The sequence below is a fragment of the Poecilia reticulata genome, unplaced genomic scaffold (genome assembly GCF_000633615.1).
Source record: "Poecilia reticulata strain Guanapo unplaced genomic scaffold, Guppy_female_1.0+MT scaffold_145, whole genome shotgun sequence".
In the NCBI taxonomy this organism is placed as follows: Eukaryota; Metazoa; Chordata; class Actinopteri; order Cyprinodontiformes; family Poeciliidae; genus Poecilia; species Poecilia reticulata.
This window is the reverse complement of record NW_007615015.1, coordinates 244,703-271,354: the sequence shown is the minus strand read 5'-3', so window position 1 is coordinate 271,354 and position 26,652 is coordinate 244,703. Positions and strand designations below refer to the sequence as shown.

At 40.8% G+C, this 26,652-nt stretch overlaps 1 protein-coding gene across 3 annotated transcripts; it reads right to left on the bottom strand.

The window, feature by feature from the left end:
• Positions 1 to 62: 62 nt before the first annotated feature.
• asap2a (ArfGAP with SH3 domain, ankyrin repeat and PH domain 2a) lies at positions 63 to 26,406 on the bottom strand. Of its 3 annotated transcripts, XM_008401879.2 has the most exons (29): positions 26,331 to 26,406; positions 25,702 to 25,847; positions 25,364 to 25,438; positions 21,976 to 22,025; positions 21,764 to 21,787; positions 20,262 to 20,391; positions 19,139 to 19,224; positions 18,998 to 19,073; positions 18,022 to 18,108; positions 17,598 to 17,606; positions 16,263 to 16,366; positions 15,631 to 15,700; positions 15,368 to 15,455; positions 14,920 to 14,968; positions 14,611 to 14,777; positions 13,877 to 14,010; positions 13,439 to 13,533; positions 12,363 to 12,552; positions 12,207 to 12,292; positions 11,169 to 11,284; positions 10,845 to 10,912; positions 10,665 to 10,772; positions 8,462 to 8,696; positions 8,179 to 8,331; positions 6,759 to 6,864; positions 6,578 to 6,636; positions 6,367 to 6,434; positions 5,241 to 5,360; positions 63 to 1,632 (listed from the first exon to the last, which is right to left on the bottom strand). In XM_008401879.2, exons 1-29 carry the CDS (start codon positions 26,389 to 26,391, stop codon positions 1,558 to 1,560), a joined length of 2,835 nt encoding a protein of 944 aa, XP_008400101.1. In that variant the 5' UTR covers positions 26,392 to 26,406; the 3' UTR covers positions 63 to 1,557. The 3 variants fall into 3 exon arrangements, with proteins under 3 accessions (XP_008400101.1, XP_008400102.1, XP_008400104.1); XM_008401880.2 differs by lacking the exon at positions 17,598 to 17,606; XM_008401882.2 differs by lacking the exon at positions 21,764 to 21,787.
• Between the last annotated feature and the right edge of the window lie 246 nt (positions 26,407 to 26,652).

Below are 26,652 nucleotides of genomic sequence, written 5' to 3'. Positions count from 1 at the left end.
AAACTGGTTGCAGTTACACAGTAAATGAGTCAATTAAAAACTCCAAACAATCACACAAAGCCTTATGACATTATTCCATAATTTATTTTTCCAGTTGAACTTTTCCCATTCCCTTGCACTTTAGGAGTCAGGTTAGTGGTGATCAGTTTGCCTCATGGCGGCAGTTCGCTGGAAGACATTAACCGCTCTGACCTCTTAAATACTCAAACAAAACCCAAATCTATTTACATAAATAGGTGATTACATCTTGTTTCCAGTGAGTTCTTACATTGAACGAAGAGACAGATCCTCTTCTTGTCATTCACAAATCCATGGAAGGCTCTGATTTCAGATTAAATGCTTAAATATCAACAATATGAACAATAAGTTGCTCTGCAACTACGATGACGTTAATTACACTGTATTTCTAAAAGCATCTACATCTCATGAGCCCAAACAKCGAGGACCTTCCTGGGTGGTCRTGTTGAGGGTCTCAGGCTTGATGCAGACTAAAGTAAGCAGCCTGTTACTAAAGACAACAGCTCTCCCACTTTACTTCACATTCCAACAGTTTTAAATCTCTTCTTGTAACATGCAGCTTATTATGCACAGACGACTCATCACCTCCAACACAAACGTCTCATTCTTTTCATATGAAATGAGAACTAAAGACCTTCATCATTCATCAAGAACGCAACAACCAGCTTGTTTAGAAGTTGCTGTCTGACCTAAAGGAATGGGGCGGTTACCGGCGGAGACCTGGTTTTGGGTGGATACTATCTGAGCTTGTAGCCCATCAATATAATAACCTAACAGTGGCTGTTGGCAATATAGGCACTACAACCRTYCTCCCAGGCTGCCATTCCACCAGTGGGTAACATAAACAAACAAAACGTTTGTCAACTGAAACCAGAATGAGTTTTCTATTGCTTCCCCTGCTTGTTTTTGCACAGTTAAAACACCGTCTAGCCAGCTATCGATGGCGGTGTTTGCATGTGATATCTGAAAGATTCTGTTTCACACTTATAATGAACAGATATTATAACTGTAATAATTATTTTCTGTTTAAATAAAAGCTGCTTGACCATTCTGATACATTTCTGTTTGACTACGAGTCTCATACCCAAGCCGATGGTAGACCACTACATGAAACTAAAACAGGTGTGTGTGTGTGAGAGAGATGCATTAGCTGGCTGTAGCTTGGAGAATACTCAGGTTAATTTAGCACCATTAGGAAAATCCTCCACACAGGAGCGTCACTAAAGATCTACAAACACTGCATCTACMTGTACAGGTATGGAATGTAAGCATGTTGTCCAAGTTCACATTTTGAGGTGTTAAAATCGATTTCTCTGCACAATGCGGCTCTAGAGATGAAATAAACACTGTTTATGTGACCTTCATTTTGTTAAAACATGGTTTGTGACGGAAAGAGTTTGTTTATTGCCAAAGATTGTTCAGTGAAAACATTAATTTCTTTAGATTCTGAGTGAGGAGCTGAACCTCATGGGTCCTCAGACGGATGGCTGGCGACTAACGCAGCATCTCGTGACGCCTCCAGAGGACCCAAGCGGTCCGTCAGTCGGTGATGAAGAGGACGAAGGTGACGGGGAAGGCGCCTCTTCTCATTGGATCTCCTTCAATGTGGCCCAGCTGTGCAGAAGAAAGACAGAAAGAAGGTTAGAAAAGAACTGAAGACCAAATGGAGGAAAAAATAAACAGCTTTTACTGAATTAGACCATCTAAAAACACTATTTATGAAGATGTAAAAAACACTAAATAAATAGTGTTTTTTATTGCAGCACCATTATCTCACACAGAAAATTTAGAAAAATCTAAATTTTAAGGAAAAATTACCAACAAAGTGATTAGTCCCCTGACRATATATGGCTTTCGTTTCTCTGGGGTATAAATATGACGTGAAACAGTCCGTGTGCCACTAGCCAGTAGAGGAAGCTAATCTTCAAAGATCAACAGCAGCAAAGTGTGACATCTTGTGGTCTCCACAGAAACCATTAGACGCCAAAGGAAGCCATTTGGTTGGGAAGCATGAAAGGTTAAAATTTTTCCATCCTACAGTACCAAAAGTAAGCAGAGTTTGCTCACCTCTACTGGGGCTTCAACAGTCCGTGTTCACACAGCAGGTCTTGATGCTTAAATACAATTTCTTGCTGATAACCTGTTTTTTATCTGCATGGTCATTCTTTCTACTACGGTAATTAAATGTGACCGCAATTAGACTTCTGTGTAAACTGYTTAAAGCAGCGCTCCGTTTACGGCAGTAAAGATGGCTGCTGCTGACCATGGATGGGTTATAAAGTTGTTCAGAGTGACAGGTTGGTTTCCAGCTCAGAACCAGACGAAGGAAGCTGATAAAACGAAAGAACAGCTTACAACAACGGCCTTTAGTGCAACACTGGCTGCAGCTTCTGGAGAGAAATCTGTTTGGATGTAATGCTCTTGATTGACACAGATTTATTTTATAATTATAATTTTTTCAGTTATTGCTTACATCCAGATTTACTGTGTTGGATAAAATGTGTCATGGCCGTCAGACTGCAGACGCTTTTAAAACAATGCAATGTGATTCAGTTCCACATGTGGGAGTGGCACAAATCACATCTCATTAGGGTGAAAAGTTTGGAATTGGGCAGTGAAAAAGTCTGGCGCATTTTCTGTGCTTTGTTAACGTAGACTAAATGGATAAATATGTAGAAAAATCCCCTCATGCCCACTGTTCAGTATGGCGCGGGATCTGTCACTAATCTGTTGAATTATCAGAACATTTTAAATAAAACTTTCCTGGACTTGGCCTGTAAACTAAAACTGGGACATCATTGGGTCATTAAATAGAAATAAATTAAATATTAAATGTATGCAAATTATATTATTAGGATCCAAAACGTGGCCAAACCAAGTYATAAATATCTCAAACACAAAATCAACCACTTTAGACCCCAGATCCTCTGCAGCCTCATTGCTGCCCTGCTGGCAAAAGAAGGTTATTAACAGCAGTAATAAACGCCTTTGGCTAAGTGGGCTCATTTAATTAAAGCTGATATTTCTCAGTGTGATGTTATGGTGTTGCAATAAAAGATACATTAATTTTAAGCCTTTTCACAGATCTTTCCCAGACCAGCCATCAAATGTGGCTGGACGTTAGATCCCTGCTGCAAACGCACACAAACACACGACTGGTTGGTTTTAATGAATAACCATTTTCACTCAGATGATCCAACACTAATTAATTCAAAACCAAATCATCTGACTAAGTTGTGATAAATGGCTAAACATACTGGAAGGAAAAAAGATGAGCTGACATCCAAAAGTATATAATAAAAACAAAGTAATTTGTTATTTTTATTCATTTTTTAGGCTTTTCTAATTCAGTTTTGTGAGACTTTTGGACAGAAAACAAAAGCACCCATCAATGCTACCTGCTTTAAAAATTGGTTTCCTCTAGTTTTTGTTGTTTTACTTCTATAAASCKTTTGGAAATCAGATCATTTTCTACTTCCAACTACAAGTAATAGTTTTCTTCATGACTACCCAAGCAGCTTTTAAATTCAATCCTTTCCAAACGTATTCACATCACRTTACATTTCAACCACATTTTTATTGAGATTTTCTGGGCAAGAGAAACACAAATTAGTGAAGTGGAACAAGAAGATAGATGGTTTTCAGTGACTGACTCACTGCAAGTAAAGCACATAAACTAAGTACAACAATAAAATTTTTACTTTAGGAAAAGAAATTTCCTGTGTGGCCATGTTTCCAAAAGGTCGAATAACACTATAAAACACACCATCCCTGATGGTAAACGGTGGTGGCTGCATCAYRGAGAGGGAAATGATTTCCTTCAGATTAGTGAGAGTGGAAGGGAAGACGGATGGAGCTAAATACACAACAAACCTGGAAGAAAACTTGTTGAATGCTGCAAAAAAAAAACTGTATCCAGAGTTACAATTAATGGTTTAGATCAGATGTCTTCAATGTCAACTGCTAAAAAACAATTTCTGACAAGACTAAAAGTGTTGCATGAGTGTGAATACTTTTGTAAGGCACAGCAGATCATCTCCTTTAATTAACCACAGCCTAATCAACTAAAACCAGGATTTTTTGAAGCAGAACTGAGTCGAAGTGAACATCTAAACGGCACACAGGTCAACCACAGTCTAATCACATCAAATTTCCAACTACTGAGATTCCCTCTTTCATATTACCTGGGGTGGTAAAGAAGAAAGTAAGTCATTTTAAACGTTGTCTAGACCTGAAAATAAAAAGCTGGGACATGTTCTGCGCCGGTAATGTTCACAAATAAAAGCAACAAGTCAGGAAACAAATCAGATTACTGGACAATGCAGTAATCTGATAGTAAGTGATATTGATGCAAAGTCTGCCTCCATATCTCCATCAATACCTTCAAAGCATAACAGAACAAACAATTGCTGCACAAACATAGTGTAGTTGATTGACACTGATTTGGTGAGGAGCTGGTTGATCTTTCATAGCCCCTGGAAACATTAATATCTTTAAAATGACAGTGGCGCAAATGAAAATGCTAGCTGCACAAACATTTGACACCAATTATGTTAGATTTGAAGAAGGTGGGTGAGGGAAACTCCCTCAGACAACCTTAGTGTTAATCAACTCAACTCCATTAGTGCAGCAAAAATTTTTTGTCTGAGCTGGTATCATTTAAAGATATTAAAAAACATTTCCAAAGGTCACCAGAAGTCAACTACCCCCCCCCCCCCACTCAAATCTGCAAAATCAAACAAATTTGRTGTCAATCAACTCAGCTACATTTACATGCAGCAAAAATTTGTGCCGATTTTGCTTCGGAGGTATTGATGATGACMTCTGGAAATATTTATTAATGTCTTTGAAATGATATCAGCACAAACATTTGACACAAATTTGGTTAGTTCTAAAGAAAGGGAGATTGATTAAATACAAACATTTTCATACATGGCTCAGATGAAAACAGSCACATCTGCATGGCTCAGATGAAAACAGACTTCCATACGGCCACATCTGCATGGCTCAGATGAAAACAGGCTGCAGCTGGACCCCGCTAACAGAGGAATCAGCATCAGCGGGTGGAAAAAGAGGACAAGGTTGGGAAAGTGTGTGGGTGGTGTTGGCTAGGATGAGGTCAGCTTTCTGATTTCAGCCAACATGGCTCCAAAGAGGTCCGAGAGTCACACGGACTGACCAGACTTTGTGATTTCATGGGAACAGTTTTGAACAATACTAACCCACCACTCCTGGTCCTCCTCTCCATCCACCACGATCACCTCGCCCTCAGAAAACGTCAGCTCGTCTGGGTTATCAGCTATGCAGTTGTAGATGGCCCTTACCCGCTTTGGTCTCTGCTTCTGAGCAGACAAAAACAGGCAAAGGTTTGATTTGAGTCTCAAGCCCATTTCCTAGTGTTATCCAGACTTTTCTCTTGGTGATTTAATTCAGGAAGGGGTTAAAATATTGACCCATCATCAGGTAAACAGTTACTAATCCTGTAGCGAATTATTCATGTGCAATACATCAAAAGGTGTACATGTTACTGATTAAAATAAAAGTAACATAAGGGGAACCAGGGATGCAACCAACAATTATTTTAGTAATCAATTATTCTGACAATTGAAGAAAAATATGGTCACATTCGGCAGATTCATTTAATGATTTATAGCTTTTTATACAATATTAGACATACATTAAAAGATGCAAATAAATAATTCACCTCATTTTATGAATAATAAAATAAACATTTTTTTTATTTGTTTAAAAAAGGAAATGATGCTAGTGAGTATGTAAAAGTATTTAAAAAACTGACAACCTTCCTAATTAATAGGTAGAAAAATCTTTATTAACTTTCATGTCTTTGTAGCTAAGAAAAACAACATTTTCTACTATTCGTTTTTACAGTTTAAGATAATCTTTGATTTGGTTCAACCTGTACAATAACAGCTGCAAACCCTGAGAAAAAGTGGCTAGAGAACAAACTCTGTAAATGTGTTAATTATCCATGATAATTGTTGCTGATGGGATATTTAGGGACATTTTTATCAGTTTGGTTGTTATGTCTAACAATAAGAGGAGCATATCCAAACAGATATTCTATGTTTGCATGTTCTAAAAACTGGGCTTAAAACAGCTTCTTTATTCAAAGTGAGAGAGGAGAGTCTTAGTCAAAGCCCACATGTGGACTACAGGAAGCAGATTTAATGGACAGGAAGTCAATATAAACTCTGGAACAACAAGAAGAAAGATTACAGAACACACAAAGAAAAGAAATTAAAATATAATGACGCTGTGGAACAAAAAAACAACAACAATTGACCAAAATACAAYCTGCATGAATATGAAGACAAATGAAAGACTTACTGGAAATGCTTTCCTTGAYGCGGGGGCCGGAGGCACCGAGTTCTGGGGGCATCCTGGCACTTCCTTAGCTGGAACAGGAAACAGGAAACTACATCACACAAACAGCAAAACTTTCCATGCTTTCAAAGGGAAGGTGGAAAAAACTCCAGCAGATGGACAGTATGACATGCTACCTTCTGTTATCTGGATGCCTTCCTGTTTATTTACTCACCTGCTCGTTCTACAGATTCACTTTGATTCAGGAATCCTCGGCTGAAGCTTTTATCATTGCTGAAAGTAAAATAAATATTCAGTTTACCATTGAAGATACCAAGCAGCACTGCTGCACATTTATTACATCAATGTTAGAGCTGTGATGTTTACATGACTCCACTTTTTCTTTTTGTTCTTACCCAGCAGGGGATTTGGGTGGCACTGACCGGGTCCCCAGCGGACCCTGACCTGACTTGGACTGCATGCTYATGGCTTCCATCTTGGCTACGGGGGCAGGACCCAGACCTACAACACACATCGGAACAAGATTTTAGAATAATAAACCTCTCAACAATGGACTCTTTTTAAGATAATGGAAACCAGTGTATGTCTGACTGAAATGCAGCAGTGAAGGGAGAGATCAGACTGTACTTCAAGAGGAAGCTTAGATACTTCAAGAGATGATGGTGCAAAGAGGGATTTTTACATAAAATAATTAGTGATAATAAAGAAACCRAAACAAACAAATATCTTATTTTGAAAATGTTAACATTTTGCATTCTTACACTTGTGAGCAACATCTATTATCTAGCTTTTTAGATATGTTGGCTAACAGGAAGCTATATGCTATTAACAAAACGCTAACATTAGCTAATATGCTCCCAAGAGCATATCATCTTTTGAAAGCAAACATGATCTTCCACCTAAATTTAGCAAATGTACTAGCATTTTCTAAATGCAAGTAGTATATTAGCCAACACCATTTGCCATGCTAACAAAATCCAAGTGACTGTCATTAGCTTAAATGATAAAACCAACCATCACCATCTTCACTAAAGACAGAATAGCTGAAGTTAAAATGCTACGTTTAACATCTTTGCTAACATTAGCTAACATTATGTGCTATGCTAACAGGATCTCGCATTATACAGTAGAATTTAAGGAGCCTCTTACTTATTCTTAAGTAATTTCTTAGGTGGCTACTTTTTACTTTCACTTGAGTAAAAACATGTTGATGTAGTGCTAATCTTAGTTGTGTTGGTTTTTCATCCACAGCTAATGACAAGACATTTCAGATTAGAACATTGCATCAAACAAACAAAAAAGATTTTAATACAAAAATACGTTTTTTTAATGAAAAATAACACCTATTTCAAGGTTATTTTTTTCAAAAGGTACTTGAATATGACTGTATTTTTCTAAAATGCAATAATAGTTATGCTAACATTAGCATGTCAGAATTTAAATGGAATCGTTTAACCAATTACAAAATTAATTTACAAAACTGATATGGTGGGATAGTATAAAAAAATTAAACAGATGTAATGAGATGTAACTTCAAGCTAGAACAGCCACCAATGGCTGCCATTTCTCAGGAATTTTTAACATCTTCAATCATTGCCTGGCTTGAATGTATCACAGCCAAGGATTCTATACATTTTGTTTGGTAAAAGTACTCTGTAAAATAACAGGACAAGTACATGTGATCTAATTTCTTTTAAAAGATGTTTGTTGACTTAAAATATTTTTGTACCGAGTTGAGTCTGTTGTGTTACAAATTGACGTTTTCAAATTGGACAACAAATAATGATAATTTGGTCCCATCTCTTAGGTTCATACCTCCAGTAGACGTGAGCCTCATTGGGGGAACAGGAGGGTGCATGTTGGGAGGGTCTGAGGACGACCGCTGCCGGCCRACCAGGTCTAAAGAACCGGGTTTCCAGGTGCTGGAGGTGACGGACTGACCGATTCCCCCCACAGAGGAAAACTGGGCTGAAAAAGATGGGAATGGAGGAACTTCATGCTTATCTGGACTTTATCTGATTACATTTATTCTCACAAATTACATCTAGATATTTCTGGCCCTTCCCRGTCCTGAGTTTCTGTCAACACGAGGTCTTACCCAGGTTCCTTGGGGGCAGCGGTGGAGCAGAGGTGGAGGCCGACTGAGAGGAGCCGGTGTTCAGGACGGTGCCGTAAGTCTCGTTGTTCACCAGGCTGGGCATAAAGAGGCGGTGCTTGTCCTTGCTGAGGCCCGCTCCGTCCCGGCCGGCGGGCCCCAGACCAGACTGCAGGTGGGAGTTACTGCTGGGGGCGTAACAGCTGACGGGACGGTCGTCTCTCCGATGGGGGCTCGGCTGGAAGAGGTTAAAAGGAAGGATTTATTCTCAGATGTTCCAGCAGGAAACTAATTTCCACAGCATCTCACARTTTAAAACTTAAAAAAATCTTAATTGTAGGATTAGATTYTAATTTTGAAATACAAAATCATTTTAAAGTGCAACTAACCCCCTTGTGAAAACTTAGCCCTGCCCCCAACAAATGTTGAAAAATGTCAGTGGGTGGAGCCAAATTACTGGGGGAGTGGCTAAGTGTGAACAGGTGYGGACAGAATGAGGGAACGCACTGTTCCCAAMTTACCTTWGTCRCTATATTTAGCAACTTTTATTTTTCAATATACAGTAACATGACCAGCAACAAATCTAGCAACTTTTCTGGTAAAAATGGGGCACAAGTCTGAGTGAGATGATTGTAAACTAGAGGTGTGCCGATCAATTGGCCACCGATCATAATCGGACGAATTTCGTGAAAAAGTGTATAATCGGTGATCGCCGWTCACGGTCTCTTGTTGCCGATCACACAAACCAATTACCTGCATCTCATTTCTCAGCCTGCCTGTCTCTTTCCTTCACACTGCGCAAACGCGCAGCAACAAATCCTAAGCGATGTCGTGTGAAACTATAACGCAGTGAATGGGGAAGTTTGCGTGTTGCAGCGGAAAATTGAAGCAGGTCAAAGTGCATCAACACGACGAAGCTAATACGGCATAAAAACAATGCCATACTTGACGGAGTTTGGCTACATCGAKGCTCACTGCAGTAAAAAAGACATATGGAGGATCAGATAGCAGGTAAAGCAGCGCACAGCTACAAACACTCACCCGGATTAGCATGACGGTCAGAAAGCTAAACAAATAACCCGCAAAACTATTTAAGTCTTCAAGCTGCGGTGTAAGACACTGGTTCTGCTCCCGCTGTTGAACCGCTGCTACGCTACAGGTAGTAATATTTCGCAGACGGAGCGCCGCTTCTGCTCCACCTGGTAGTGACTCTCACACCAAACCTCTGCTAAAAGCTGCAGCATCTAACTTAAAAAATACATTTTACATACGTATTAAAACTTTCGCTGTCCTAATATGAGACAGATAATCTCTAAAAAATAATCAATCTCCTCCCTGTTCTGCATAATTACTCCGCTCAGTCAGAAACAGCCAATCAGAACTAGCATTAATCAGCTAGCCACCATGCTAACAGGAAGTTTTCATTCAGTAACTCAGGATTGTTTATTGTAATGGATCCTGTATTTGCCTTTGAATGCCAAGTTTTATAGTTTTTTGGCAACGTTGAGAGGTTTTATTTTGGCTCTTTGCATTATTTAGCCTCTTCAGAGCCTTCATATGTTATCAGTCTGTTAAAGATAGTTTTACTGATAGCAGTACAATTTGCACAATGCCTGTTTTGTTTAGTTTTCTTCTTGRAAAAAGTTATTAAAAACAAGTTTTTGTCTAAATTAAGGTGAATTCATGGTTCCTTTTTCCACATAATGTAACCGGTAGTGCTTATGATAAAATAATAATAATTATGTGATCGGTATCGGTGAGCAGCCCTCATGGGTGATCGGAATATGCAGGAAAAAACCTGATCGGCACATCTCTATTGTAAAACCATCTATATGACGCTGACATCAACCAAACTGTACCAACAGGAAAATTCAACTGMRGTACCCACTGCTCAACCTAAAGAGGGCASCACTGAGATGGTTTTAGACAAATTATTGCAAAATTAAGTAAATTTACACAAAAATCACAATTTGTACAGTATCTTCACTGTAAATTTGCCCTTTAAATTTATGAGTTTATCTGCAGAGAAAGTTGATTTGGGTTAAGTTACTGTTAAAATTTCAAAGACATAACTCATATAGAGATTTAATGTTATAACACTGACAACAATTTTAGGACTCAATGTAATCATTTTAAGATTTATATTCATGATGTCAATTTCTAAATCAACAGTGGTAATCCTGACATTTTGRAACGTTTTYCTCACCTTCTCATCCAGATCCTCATCGCTCTCATCCAGGTCCTCGTGCTTCAGGCGCCACTCGTACTCAACGTGGACGTGAGCGTTGAATTTTCCTGCCAGAGCTTGGTTGAGCTGTAARCACACACACGGTTTACTGACAGCTCCTGAGGCATGATGGAGACTCTGGCAGGTTTTAATACTCACCAGCTCCTCACACTGAGCATGTTTGAGCCTCCGGGCGATATCCAGTGGCGTCTCGCCGGCTTCGTTCGCTGAAAGTGGAAATAAAAACAGTAGTGGCGTGTTATTGCCCTCTAATTCCCGCTGCAGACGAGGACAAACATGCTGCCCATTTTCTCTCCTGTGTAATTAAGCTGTTTCCCACACTGAGCAGCTTCTCTGAATCTGTTATCTGGCTGTTTTGTTGTTTTCAGAGCACAAACATGAGTGTTGTGAGGGAAAAGGCCAGCATGGTTTGTTCTCTGTGTGGGAACCTGATTATGAGGAAACRACTTCTTCTGAACTTACCAATGTCTATGGAGGCTTTTCCTCTCAGCAGCAGCTTCAGACATTCGCTGTTGTCGGTCAGGCAGCAGTAGTGCAGCGCTGTGCTGCCTTTGGCCGTCTGCTTGTCCAGATTCAAACTGAACAGGAAAAAAATAAACACTTTACTCTCTGGACTATTTAAGAACCTAGAAAAATACATTTTTGTTGCACTGGGGTCGCAGATTTGGGCCAAATCTGGCWAATTTAAACTACGTGTGGGCCAAATATTCTTTAAATTTAAAATGAAAACATGAGTTTAATGTGATTTTTCTGTCTTGTTTACCTGCTCAATAAACAAAAATTGTTTTTTTAAATGAAATCTGTAAATCCTTACACAACTAAAACAAAGACTTTGGACTGTAGCCTTATTTTTTTGTAAAAAGTGTAAATGTGTGGGGATATCAGTTGTTTTTTATTTTGTTAAAATTTTAACAGGATGTCCAATCAAAATAATTTCAAGGGCTGMAAATGGCCCCCGAACCACACTTTGGACTCCCCTACCCACAAACTGGAAAAGTTTGTGTGTCTGAGGTAAACTAAACCGGAGACAGAAAATCTGTAAAAATATTTATCTCCTCTGCCTTCTCACAATGCTAACCAGAAACAACCCATCAGAGACAGGAGGCGGGTCTTAGTGCTGTCAATCACAATCTGCTACTCTACTCTGTAGCTGGCAAAGCCTGTAATAAATGCTAAAGCTTGTTAGCGTAGCCACTGATGGTGCCGGATAAACGGTTTTCGTCCAACAGTAAGTCATTTCTCCACCATTAGCACATTTAGCAGCAAATACACGAGAATGTCTGACAGTGCCAAGTCCTGCCTCCTGATTCTGATTGGTTGTTTTTGGTGCATTTTTCAGATGGTGATAGCAGCTCAGGGAGGAGGTGAAGGAGATCGATCGTTTCACAGATTATCTGCCTCATAAACCGTCACATATATATAAAAAACATTTTTAATAAAAGTTGCATYCTGCAGCTTTAATGAGCCGTAGCGTTTCGTAGTCGTCTTCGCTCCGTTTACCTGTTCTGAGTGAGAAAGTCGACGATGTGAAGAGACGTTCTGTCTACCAGCCTGACGGCCAGATGAAGCGCCGTCTCTCCCTGTTCCTGAAGAGAAACCGCCATTTTAGAAATATGGAGGACAAGCAGAGGAAAAGCMGAAGAGCTGTGTTGTTACATGTCCGTTGGCGAGCGGTATCGGCTCCATGAGGTCCAGCCCCTCGGCGTAGACCTGGATGAGGGAGAAGATGTCCCGCGCCTTCACTGCCTCGCACAGCGTGTGGAGCCGCGCCGCCGCGTCGGCGCCCTTCTTCCTGGCAAAACGYTTCTCRATGTATTTGGACGTGATGAAGTCTTTCCTCGTCTGCCTGGTGAAGGGAAGCAGAGACGTAATTACTCAACAAAAACGAGGTTCACCTCCCCCAAGAATTCACATTTTGTCACAAACCGTGAGAGACGAATATAAAGATGGGTGAAATAACAGATTATCTTAAAAATCCTGGTTTTCATTAAGCTGCGGTATGCATTTGTTCACACCTGCTTTTGTTTGTTTATTTGTTATTCGATCATAAACCAATCCAAAAAAGACACTCGTTTGGGCCAGTATATATGCATCATCATTCCTACGAATAAATGAGAACATTTTGGACTTTCCATACATTTTGTTCTCCCTCTGAAGAAAAAAATAGCATTGAGCATACATTCAGATGTGTGAGTAAAGCAGCTAAACTGGGATTAGGAATCTAACTTCCTAATCCAGAGGTTTCTCTGGGACCAACAGTTTTTCATCTCTGACCAGCTTTTATTTGATTATTTTTAATATTTCACAGTGTGGTTTTTCTTCTTCCATAAAGGCCAAACTGGTGAAAAGCAAAACTGATATTTGCTCTGAGGACAGATTGTCTCTACAGTGTTACTGTGAAATGTAACTAAAATGTGAAAAGTCCAACAGGTACCAGTCTTTCCGTTTGTTTGTTTTTATTTTTTACAAGCTTTGCTGAGTGTCTGTGAGATTTTGGTTAAAACATGTTTTTCATTCAGTGGGTAGAAAATCCAGAAATTTCACTCAAGAGTAGAAATACTTCAAAATATTTTTACTTTTACTCCTAAACGTAATTTTTTTTTAGAAAACGTCAATCTACAAAATTTAAATGAGTAAATATAACTAGTTACTACCCAACTCTAAATATTAAGTGATGGTACAAATCTGTAATTTAATCTTCCTCTTCCACAGAGCCAGTGGAGCAGACTTACATGTCACTCGCTGGGTTCGGTTTCACCACGTTTTCAGCATTTAAACAAGCTTCCATGATTTCATTAAAGCCTGCATTCCCCACGTTCTTGGCCAGCTGTGGAGCAAAAACACACACAGATAAATTCAACCGAGTCGTTTTTCTGAACCGAGTGCAGCGGTGCGGCCAACACGCCCCTGTCCTGAGCGTTGACAGCGGAGCCAGCCGCGCCTGACTGTGGCGTCTTAAAGCAATCCCGACTGGAAGCGTTTAATCCCAGATGTCCCACAGGCTGTAAATCTCTGCACCAAACCGTGATTTGAAAAAAAAAAAAAAGTCCAACTCAATCTCAGCTACCCTCATTTTTGGAGGAAGAGTGAGGATGAGGATGCTGCAGCCTCTTATTGTTTCCACACAGACAGAGAAAAATCAATGACAGAACAAAGGAGAATATTTGTACCAAGAGCTCAGAGGTGCTGAGGACGTCCAGAGTGAGGGACTGGATCCGAGAGTAGTGGACGCCGAGCTCCCTGTGGATCCCTGAACATTCAATACAGGTGAGGACGCCCAGGTTGGTGGACAGCCACGTCGGATCTGAGGAGCAAAAACAGATCATCTAAAAATAGACATGATTCCTGCAACTTCTGACAAAACTTTGATGTTTTCTCACATAAAGCTGTTAGCTTGGGAAGTGACAGATGTCAAGCAGTCACATTCCTTCATTTGTTTACATTTATTCACGTTTCAACTACAAAATGGTGGATTCTGCTGACCTGTAGTGCAGCTAATTTTTCTGTTAGCATTTGAAACATTTAGTGCTCTTCGCTGCTGGGCCCATCATGTTTCCCTCTGCATATGCAGTGAAAACAAGCTTAGACGGAGAACTACACATTCATTCTGCGATGATGACACTTTAGTTTTCTAGACCTTTAACTCGTTTATTTATTATCACCTGTTTTCTCCTTGAGGCTGCCAGGAGCAGCAGACTAAATCCAAGACAATTAAACAGGCCAAACAGAAATGGCATTCATTAAATTTGACATGAATAAGTTGTTGCTTGCTTTTTGTATAACTGAGTATTGCTATAAATGAACATTAAATGTGGATTTGTCCAAAGCTGTTAATGTTTTACAGAACTACGCTGCAGAGCGGTAGAACCTCAGTGATGGGAGGGTTTCCGTGTTTGCGACTCACTGGGCGCTCCGCAGTCGCAGCACACGTCGTTCCCCGTCATCCTCTTCACTTCCCCCAGGATCGCCTTCGTCAGCTCCTGAACGATGTTGTTCTCGCCAACATGGTGGTCGCCTTTAAACGCCTGATTTAACGCCTCCTCCTTACTGTTCTGCAGAACCGAGATCCAGCTGGAGCGAGGAGATAAAACAGAGCAGATTTAGAGTTTGGTGGGAAAAAGAAGAGAAGAGGGAGGAAAACGGTGGCTGGGGTTGAGATAGAAAGYGTTGGGAAAGACGGTAAGAAGGATGAAGTGAGGGAACAGGTACGTACATCTGACAGTCCTGTTCGTCCTCAGCTTGAAAATGATACGTTCGGTCATCTAGAACGAAAACAAAGAGACGCATTTAATTCAGTCAAATATTTCTGGTTTAGATGCCAAGCAGCTACATCCATTCCTTATTTAACAATATGCAGAAGTAGCCACATGCCTTCATTTGTTTCACATTTCCACTAAGGCGCTAATAGCACAGCTGAGTTACAGTTAGCGCTTTAGCGCAAACTGTAGCTCAGCTCATCATCATCTCTGTCTTAGCTTTCCGTCACATGAATCAGAAATCCTAAGTGTGAACTTTTGCTGCTGCTGAACTAAAACTCAACTCTTCACAGTGACAGTCGCGACCAAAGTCTGTGGGAAAAGCGCTGATAAGAGCTAAACTCAAACCGAAAGCCAAACAAAAAGCCACAGCTGTCGAAGCAAAGCCACAGATAGGAAACCTACGTGAAATGAGGTCGAAGCTCCTCTTCTCCTCAGGGTTGTGCTTCACCTGGCAGGTCAGCAGGTTGAGTTTAGCCGGCGGCCTGTTAGCCTAGCAGAGACGAGCCGAGTGAGCGGGAATGTTTAATGGAAACATCTGATAAGCTGCTGCGAGTCGGACGCCTGTGATGCGTCCAGACATGGGAACAGGCCTGAGATCTCCCTGGGTTGCTGGGAAACGATACAGGCCTGCAGGTGAYGGGGTCAGAGGTCAGAACTGAACTTACTGTGCCGTGTGAGATAGTGAGGTATCCGTTTTTAGCTGTGCATTTTCTCTTCTGCCAGACTTTTCTCAACCTGAACACAGAGGAATCAGGCATAAGCCAACAAAGCCAACAGATTCATTATTAACCAAAAAGAGGCTAAAAGGTTCATTTAAATACGCAGTTATACCTTAATAAATTAGAACAGTTCAGCATTTCAATTAGAAATCCCTGTAATTAACAGAAAAAATGTTTCAAAACATCAAAGAAAGAAAACTAGTAGCCGGTTGGGGCTCCTTTTGCCTGAATTGCTGTCAGTGCAGCGTGACGGGAACATGATCAGCCTGAGGTTCTGCTGTTGGTTCTGCTCATCATTTTCCTCTTTATAATAATAAATGATGTAAATAAACGTATAATAAACCAAACTCAGCGCTACTAGGGTCATTAAAGCAGGGCTCAAATCAGGCTGCATCACTACAACTTCTTCCTTCCACTTAACTTTCCACCACTATGCTTGAATTTCGCAATCTGAGCAGCCATATTCTTTAGAAAAAACATTTCTGGGTTAAAAATAAATAATATTTGGTCCCATATGGATGAATTAATTATTAAACTGAACAGAAGAAACGCGGAGCGACGTGCAGATCGGCTCTCACCCGTCGCTCTTCTTGAACAGGAAGCCGCTGCGCTCGGTGCCGTGCTCCTTGTTGCCCTGCGGCTGGTGCAGGCTGTACGTCGCGCTCTGCCGCACCTGGGAATCCTGGGAAAACACAGCCGGCACAAACGACATGTCAGGGGGGGAAGGAGAAAACTAAAAACGCATAAATAAATTAAATCAGACGATTTTTCTAGATTAACTTCCACTAACGCACGCCGACGAACTTTGAGTAAAAAAAAAAACAAAAACAAAAAAAACGGATTATGTAATTCGTATATTTTCTGTCAGATTAAGAAATAATTTTTGCTCTTTATTTACTTTCATACAGTTAATATGTGTAACCATGACAACGAGGGAGCAGCTGATAACACCTGAACTACTGGCCATAAATCCCAGAGGAGTTGAAAAAGACGCTTCCAGGAAGTTCAAACCGTTTCTTCCTTCCATCAGAGATTTAAAGAGGAGTAGCAAAAGCTAAGGAGGTGGAGTAGCAGTGCTGTTTATTGTTAAATGTCGTCTCTTTTCCTGAAAATTTTTTGAAAGTCAGAAAGTTACAGCAACATCAGTAATGTCTGAGATATTTTGGATGACATGAGTTACAGCAACATTTAATTTCATTTTTGGGTCATTTTTTTAAATTTAAATTAAGAATCGAGGCTGGAAGGTTCTTGGTCGGGATTCAAACCCACAACCTCCTGACTGTGCTCCACAGATCCACCTGGGTGTGAAGTTAACAGACACAACGGCCTCTTCTGGATTTCCTCTCCTCCTCCAGCTTTTYGACAGATGCTCCCAGACTAATCAGGACCTAATTAAAGCCGTTTSTTCCTGTAAAAKGGGAATATTCTCCATGCCAGCGGCTGCAACACATGGTGCAAACATGGCAGATYCAGAGGCTGGAGGCCGGTTGTTTTCAAAAAGCCATCCGTCTAAATCTGATCTAATCCAAAATCTATTCATGCATTCTGTTTAAATTTCAAGTTTCCAGACAAAAGAAATAAAAAGAGAGGAGATAATCTGCATCAACAGATGGACACAAATGAGATTATTCCTATTTAACTGTAGCAACAACAACAACCACTAAACGGGATGAAAAGAGAATATTTCTGTAARAATGAGGTCATTTCCTTTATGAAGAACTGAAGTCTGACTATCTACATACACATAAAATCCCTGTAAGAAAAACAACTGTCTAACTTAGTCATGAACAAATGAACYGACAGAAACTAAATAAAGTTTTTAAAGTGTTAAAAAAAAGCAACAGAATAAAAAGGCAGGTTTTTTCCCACCACTAGAGCCTTAAAGTAACAGAGAAGGGAACAAATCCACTTACTCTCCTCGCCTTGTTTTATGAACCGTGACGGCAGCAGCAGGAGAGAGGAGACATTTTTAGAAAAAAGGACAAACTTTACGCTGTTTCACTTTAAAAATATGTCAGATAAGAATGTTAAGGTTGTTAAACAACAATGAATGTCGCCACAGACAGAATCTGAAACAAAAAAAGATTTCCACTTTTTAATGATTAACACAAACATCAATGTGTTTTTTGGGCGTAAATGTAAAAAACCAACATACAGTAGAGCATAAACTATTTTTATAAACCAAGATTACAGCTGCAGGTTCTTTTTATCCACCAGGTGTGAAGTTTTCCAGGTTTTGGTCCTGGTCGGACTGCACTGCGCTCAGCTGGACATGAAGTCAGAGTAAAACACATTAAGGTTTGTGGTTGTAACCCGACTACTTGTTATGCGTCTCACCTCCTTCTGCTCCACCTGCAGAGCCGTTTTCAGGACGTCTCTCAGCTGAGTCAGCTGCTTCCTCTCCTCATCCTGCGCCTGCTTGATCTGAGCCACAGAAAGAAAAACTCACGTCAAACACAGAACAGAAAAAGCAGCAGTCATAAACAACACAATCAGTAACTCCATGTTGTTGCGTTTATGTGAGTTTGCTGCAAATTTTCCCCAAAAACAGACAAAAACATTGGGTTCAAGTGATGCCAACTCCCACCAGCAGGTGGCAGCATTTCTGGCTTCTAMTGCATTCCTGAGTCAAATTATCAAAGCAAAAATKGAGCCATTAAAGTTTGTTAAAGAGAGAAATGTTTGTGTCCAATCTGTCTGATTCTGGTCTTTTTTCCTCTAGACGGGATTAAAAATGGAGGTGAACGGGAGGAAACTCACAGCAAACAGCTGAAAAACACCATCGGCGCAAACTCCAAACACAAATGCAACAGAAAAATTCTGCAAGAAAGAGCAAAGCAAATAACAAAAACAACCGCCAATATGAAAAGCTGCAAACTCGCTCCACCAAACGGAAGTCCTCCAGGCCACTAGGGGGAGGAAGTATAACAAACCTTTTTTTAAACTCCATTTTGTTCTTGTTTTTTTTTTGGTCGACTCCCCCTGGTGGTCTGGAGGACTTCCACTTTGTGGAGCGAGTTTGTAGAGTTTCATACTTGCTGTTGTTTTTACTAATTGCAGCGTTTCCTCCTCTGCTCCCATTTTCTGTGGTTACAACATTTATCGTTTGCATTTGYTTTGCTTGTGAAACCGTTGTTTAAAGCTGAAGTATGTAAATTTCACATATTTGTTTAAACTGTCGTCATATCCTGACAGTTTGATATGAGACAGAAAAATATCAAGCTGCTCTGCCTTCTCCCAGTGCCAACTAGAAAGAACCAATCAGAGCCAGGAGGCGGGTCTTAGCGCTGTCAATCACTCTAAGCGTTCTTACCGTGTGCAGATCTGTAGCCAGTTTCTCTATCGACGGCTTCAGGTTCTCCACGGCTTTCAGGCCGTCCTGAAAGAAACTGGACAGCAGCAGGGTTAACGACGGGACGGAGCTGCRCACGTCGGCCCGTCTGCAGAACCTTACTTGCACTGTGCGTGGAAGTACTTGATGAGGTTCTGCAGCAGGTCCACCCCCTTCTTGATCTTGATCTCGTTGACTTTGAGGAGGTACTGTAATCAGATCAGAGCGGAGGGGTCAGGCCGGGTTCAGACTCATCGCTTTCATCTTCCAGAGACGCTTCAAAGAAAAACCCTCAAAGTGAAGCAGCGCTGCAGTTTCCTCTACATGAACCCGTGCGGTTATATAGCCTACAGTTGTGCACTTGTATGAACCATAATCAGATTCTGAAATTGATTTAAATCAAGATTTACTTTATTTTGAAAAACCAAAAATGGCTGCCTGTGAAGCTGTGCTGCTTTCAGCAGTGAAGTAAAACYAGAGRTGATGGGAAAAGGAGAAAGAGGAACCAAAGGGAGGTTAAACTGAAAGCATTTTTAGTTCAARTCTGTGAAAACGACATTAATGTCAAAGAATGCAACTTTTATAAAAACTGTAAAACTCTCCCCATGTCAAGACATTATGACAGAAAATGTGTGAAAAGACCGGCCGCCTTCACCTCCTCCGAGCTGCTACTGCTGTCCGAAGAAATGGACCAAAATCAGCCAATAAGAGCCAGGAGGCAGGTCTTAGTGCTGTCAATCATCCTCATGCACTTGTTGCTAAATGTGCTAATGGCGGAAAAGCAACTTACAGTTAAAGGAAAACTGTTGGCTTTGCTAACTAGCCTTAGCATTCAGATCGGGCTTTGCTGACAGTAAAAAACTGGCAGCRCCACAGAAGATTGTGATTGACGGCRCTAAGACCCGCCTCCCGACTCTGATTGGTTGTTTCAACAAATATGTAAAAACATAAAAATTCAAAAATATTTTATTTTTCCAAAGGAAAATTAAATAAATTAAAGTTACATACTGAAGCTTTTAAGTATTTGAACGACACCAACACTATAATTTGGTAACATTTCAGGAACATTTTGAAYARAACAACAAAACTAAATCTCGTTTAGTTTTTCCCATTACGATTAATCTCAGCATGTTCAGATGAGAATATTAAAAYATTTTCAGAAGAYGATGTTGAGGYAACGTTGGATGGAAATGATGYGACACGATGYKCGAWATTTAAATACAAACGTTCATTATGCGACTCTGACCTCGCACATCTGCAGCTGGAAGAAGCGCCTCTCCTTCTCCATCTCCTCGGCTATTTCCGCCCCGCTGATCTCCGTCCGGATCATCCCGTGCTGCCGAGCGTGCTCCTTCTTCTCCTTCTCGATTTTGGTCCTGGCAGGAAGAAACGCCGCCGCAGGTCAGAGCAACTCAAACGCAGAAACGGAAAAACATGGCGGGAAACATGAAATAAAAAAATCAGCCCTGCAAGCCGTCAGGCGGAGGCGAGTTTTGATCTCTTCCTCAGTTTGCAGAGTCAAAAATATGTGCAGGCCAAGAAAACAAAACTAAAAAACTATAAAAACGCAAATACAGAAGTCTGATTTACAGCCACATTTACTGTATTAGAATAAAATCATCTAGTTTTAAAATTATTTTAGGCTCAGTTTTACAAATTTATTCTGTTATAAAATTAGGATTTGGGACAAACTCTTTCGAAACACCTGATATATTTAGCTGTATTTGATTAATTAAATTAAAGCTAGTTTGGTGCAGCAGTCGGATTTTCAGTCAAAATACCTGGATAAATATGGCTCCACTCGTGTAAAAGTTATTTATGTCGTAATTTTCACTGTAAGAAAATTAAGGCAATAAAAATTTTACTCTGATTAAAAATTAATAAAATAATATGAATCATTCTTGAACTGCAATTGGGGGCCACAAAAAAATTATTTCAAGTGCCACAAACGGCCCCTGCGCCGCACTTTGGACACCTCTGGATTAAAGAAGCATCAAGAAAACCCGTTTCAGTTTCAGGAACAACCCTGGGTCGTTAACCAATTAACTCCAAATAAAACAAAATAAACGGACAAATCTTATTTTGAAAGGTCTAATTCAGAGCGTTGCCTCGTCAAATTAGGAGAAAATATTTCACTTATGCGTTAAATTAAGCACCAAGCTGCTCGTCAGACAGCATTTAGGGCTGATTTTTAACAAACAAACAGAAAAAGAGGCGATCTCATGCAGCGGCTCAACATTTTAATTTGCTGTTTATTTAAAACAACAAACTCAGTTTCCTGATCACCAACTGGAGAAAATCCAAGAAATTTTAAAAGCAGTTCTGAAAGCAATTCACGATTTACTTTCCTTTTATTAAGGAAATCATAGTTTTTTTTAAATTTCATAAACATTTCTTGGATAATCTGAAATCTCTAAGGAGGGGGRAATACTGTTCCACAGCCTTAAAAGTCCTGAAGCAGGATTTTAAAGCAGGTTTCTGGCTGGTGTGTTTAATCTGTCTGCTGGGAACAACAGAAACACAACAAGCTGATGCAAAAGGCTCAGAATAAGAAAACCGTTCTCATTAAAGCAGACACAAAGACGAGGATCCCGGACGAAGGAGAAAAACAAGCAGGAAACRGGCCTCTACTGACGGTTTCCCCATGAGTAGAGTGAAATAATAAGCTGAGACAGCCGGGGACATTCACACCAMCATGTCCTCTGTGTCAGCACAAAGCCAGAGCTGCATCACAGGAAGACGGGTTACCCTCTCAGTAAAGAATGTCCTTTGCTGCTTGTAAAACACATAAAAGTGGCATGAATACTCCTGGTTTCTCCACGCGACAACCAGGACGTGTTGAGACRGACACTCAGAACGGAAAAACACATTTACTTAAATCAYTACAGCCGTAGTAGTTACTTTATTAAACAGAAATTAAGACGTCGGCTCATTAGACACATAAAAATTGATTTTCTTACACTTTGGTTTCGTAATCCTTCCAGGCTTTGTCAAAAGGCTTTTTCAGATCCTGCAAAACGGAACAGGAAAGAAAAGACAATTCAATGAATGGAATAACACCAAACAGCACAAAAGGCTGAAGTAGAAGATAAAGAGCAGATGGTGTTTAATTGTTTTATATGTAAATTAGTGCTGGGATTCAGTTAGTTGTTTCAGTCAGATTAACTGCAGGGTTTGTTAATAATTAATCGCATTTTAATCCACAAAATTATCAACATTTTCAACTCCAAAACAAATTTTGGCTGCTAAATTATTGAAGTAATAAACATCCGAGCTCAGTTTTAATCTTATTTAAGTTATTTAATCATCACATTGCAGAAAAGTTCATCTTTCCAGTTTCAGGAAGTCCTGATCACTGATGGTGAACTGTGGATGCTAACATTAGCGGTAGCTACGTGTTTATCATCGAGAAACTATTTTAGGCTTGAATACCTAAAATAATTTGGACACTTTAATTAGAATCAAACAACTGGGTTACGTTTTTAACGAGTTAAAATGGTGCAATTAATCACTTACTAACAGTCACATGTCAGAATGGCTTAGTCAAAGGCCAGACCTAAATCCAACAGAAAATCTGAAGCAAGATTTCAAAACTGATGCTCTGCATCCAGCTGGAGGTTCTCTGCAGTAACGATGGCTTAACCACAATAAAATCCCAATAAAATATCCTGAAAACAAAAAACTGTGACTGTATTTGCTGAGTCATCCTCAGTGCTGATGAAGGTTTAATGGAGAGAAATCCTCATTCAGCGAAATGTCTAACTCCACTGTCACCTTTCATGTTTGATCTGTTTTCTGAGGAGAGCTTTGGATCCGACCAGTGACCTCAACCTGCTAACATCCAGGCTCTTCCTGTCTCTCCCACCCATCCACTCACCAAGAGGAGCACAAAGAGACAAAAGCTGATCCCCCAGTGAAAGAGCGGGGCCGAGAAGGAAACGGTGAAAGAAAGGGAGGCGGTGAGGGACTGAGAGAGGAGAAAGGTTTAGCGGAAGGAAGTGTCAGAGCCAGAGAGGGGGGAAAATGGCAACAATGGCTAAAAATACCACACAGATATTTCTGGGAAGGGCAGAGAGCGCCAGGCAAAGCACTTCTTCCCAGGAGGGCAGAGGACTTCCAGGGCTTCCCTCCTGAGCCTGAAAGCGACAGCAGGATGGAGAAGGAACAGCGATCCAGACTAAACCTTTCAGATGTTTCTGCACAGCTGGGTGTGCAGCTTCGCCGCCTCAGACTGTTTACATCAACATCAGTCCTCAGTCTGCAGGTTTTCTACAGGATTTGACTGTAAGGGTTCGAGAAACGGGTAATTTTGGGTCTGGAGAAGCACCTGCATGTTCATTTTCACAGGTTGTGGATAGTGGTGGGCTCACTTAAGCTAATCTGCAAATAGCCAAGCTAACTTTCCGTTTAGCCAACATTGAAAACGTTTAGCGGATTTAGCTTCCCTAATTAATTTGTCTTGATAAATTCTAAGGTGCTAATTTACTATCAATTCTTCAAGTAGTTAGATGTTTATATTCATGCTCTTATTTTGAAATGGGGAAGACCGTTAACACAGCAGTTCCGTTTCCTCTCCTCGCATTAGCTTCTGTAAATAGCCAGGATAAAGTCAAAGTTATTTAACATCCTTGCTTTCAATGGGTGTAAAACGCACTGATTCAAAACAAGAAATAATCCAACTCACTACTGACTACGTATTTTTGTTACCGCTCGTCACCCATTCACTCGCGCTACAAGAAAGTGAGCAGTGGTTGTCCAGGAGTGGGACAAGATGTCTGCTAAATCTTCAGCAATGCAATTTAACTAAAAGAAAATTCAGAAAGAATATAAAAACGACATGCATGAGAAAACAAACGGCGATTGTGGACTGTGTCAAACTTTGATCATCACTTAGAAAAGAAGCACAAACAAACGTTAGCTATGCTTGCGCGATGCTAGCAAAGCTAGCGAGCTAATGTTGGCAATCTCCCTCTGTAGCAAAATTCCTTACCCAGACCTTACACAAAGATTTAGTCAATATTAGCTATAAATATCAAGCTAGCTGCCCGTGTTCACTGTAAACTGGAGGTTTTATGGCGCTAGCTAACATCACCTAGTATTAGCATGGGGTGCTAGTCTTGGTTTTGATTTCAGCGCACCAGTTCCTCCTTCAGCTGAAGTCCTCCACACCATGACTCTGCCACCGCCGTGCTACACAGTTGAAGCTTGTAGCTTTCCACCATCGTGTTACTTTCCAGCATTTTTTCACCAAAACCTTCAGATTTCCAGCAGAAAGCAGAAGATGAAGATGGGTTTTATTTTTTAGTTTCTTCATGAGAAACCTGCTGTCAGTAGGTTCTTCTGTGCATCTTAGAGCCACTATTCCTTAATCGCTGGTAAATTCCTGCAACTTCCCATTTCCAAGGTCCAGTGAATGCAGAATGGCTTAAAATATATTTTCTCTGATCTGAGCCACATTAACTAATGCAAATCTGAAGGTCTCACCATGAAAAGACATTTCTTTATATCCAGTGTCCAAACCTCAGCAGCAGATCAATTTAATCTGAAGTAGAAAGAGTAATGGCTGCATAATGTGCTGYCTTATCTCATTGAGTTAATTYGTCTCGGCAGACTTCCTCAATGTTTTACAACATCCACTTTAACCATCACTTAATCATGCTGTCCTGCAGGTCTGGACACTTTCTCAGACCAAAGGAGGCGGGATAATTGAACCAGTTTTAGGCGACTACTGGCTGGCAGAGTTTTCTTCGATTCCTCTGGCTCATTTCTCGAGATGTGTGTCCAAATATAAAGCAGCCAGCAGCTCATTGGCTGTCGGTCGGGTAATGAGAATCATCTGAGGCGTAATGAGAGATAAGTGGGAAGAATTACAGAAACTGAGCCGTACTCCAGGGAAAGGAAAGAGCAGCGCAGTTAAAACACAGACGAGAAGACAAAGACAGGAAATGACAGACGGGGAAAAGTCACGGGACGGAAGGAAAGCAGCCGAGGTCATGAGGGCAACACGTGTATCCATGGCAACCGGCTCGTTAGACCGCTTTCTTTAATCACATCAAACTTTGTGGAAACCAAAGCCAATCATGTGTCTCTGGGGTGAAAGGTCACAGACTGTCAGGGACGGTAACGAGCTGCGATTGGATTACAGAGCTGCAGACGAGGGTTAGCCTGGCTGCTGGACACTCGGCTGTCTGGCTCAGATTATCGCTCCTTACTGGACCTTAATCTCCGTCTCAGGCACCAAACTGTGCCGCCAGTTCTCAAACCGTTTGGTTCCTTCAGAACCCGGGCGGTTCTAGAATAAAGTTCTACGTTTCTTTCATAAAGACCTTCAGTAACCAGCAGCTTTACCCCTTTGACGCCCTTCAGGTCTCCTTTCAGCAGGCTGTCCAGGGGGAACGTGATGATGTTGTTCATGTTCTGGAACTGGAGGAAGACGGAGGAAATTTTACAGATTAAAACTCAGCAACTGCTGGAATCAAACCAGTGAAAACAGTAAAATGTTTGTTTTAATTCAGGAAGAGATGAGAATCTGATCAAATCTTTGTCTGTGAGAGAGAGTGGTTTACGTGTTGGGACCCAGCTGAGATGGACCTGGGATGTTTTAGAAAGCGCACACACACACACGCACACACACACACACACACACACGCACGCACGCACGCGCACACACACGCGCACACACTCACCAGGTTTTTGAAGAGTGCCGTCAGCTCCTTGGTGAAGACGGAGAACTTGAGGAAGGCCGATCCCAGGTCGGGATCGTCGCGGCACACACAGTTTTCCCCGAACTTCTCCAGCGCCTGAGTGTACTGCTCCTCGTTCTCCACATGGGCTGAAGACAAACGCAGGTCAGGAACAGGTCAGAGGTCAGACATCAAACAATAATCCACCACAGGTACAGTGGACAAACTACCACTAATCCGCTAGCAGTGGAGCTACATTTTCGTTTAGCATTTTTGCAAACTTTGAAAACGTTTAGCTTCCCCAGCCAATAGTTTTATTCAACAGACTCCTGTTTCCTTCTGGCAGCTTGGAGGAAAGTTTAATACTAAAAATCAGTTGTATTTTCTCCTCATTTGTTTTGATAAACAGATGAATATCCTAAAAATSCAWGCCTGAATATGAGATTCATGCTTTGGATTAAAGGGTTTTTGGTATCAAGAGGTTTTTGAGTCATCATAGACGGTAAAGTTTGTTGCAGAAATTTCCCCCTGAGCTGCCATGTTCTGCCTCTAACCTCTGCTAAACAATGGTCCTGTTTCTACTGCATACAATAACACTGCTGCACCAACACGCTTGGCTGCAAACAACTTACATTTTATCAGTTTGCATAGCAGCAAAGGAGAAAGAAAAACAAAGCAGAGCTTTGGAGGCATCTGCAGAGGATTATCCAACGTCCCAAAAGTTTGCGTTGCAGCTTCTTAACTGCTTTAATCGTGGGACAACAGGCCGGCTTCTGCTTCCTCGCTGACGCATACAGAACAATGTGTGAGCTCAGATTAACGCCGTATCTCTGCAGAGACCAGTGAAAACAASAAAAGTCTTAAATGTCTGCAGCTATTTGTGTGCAGCTTAGAAAAGCTGCAAAGTGCAAAATTAATTTGCACCAGAAGCTTTTAGAGGGAAACTGATTTCTG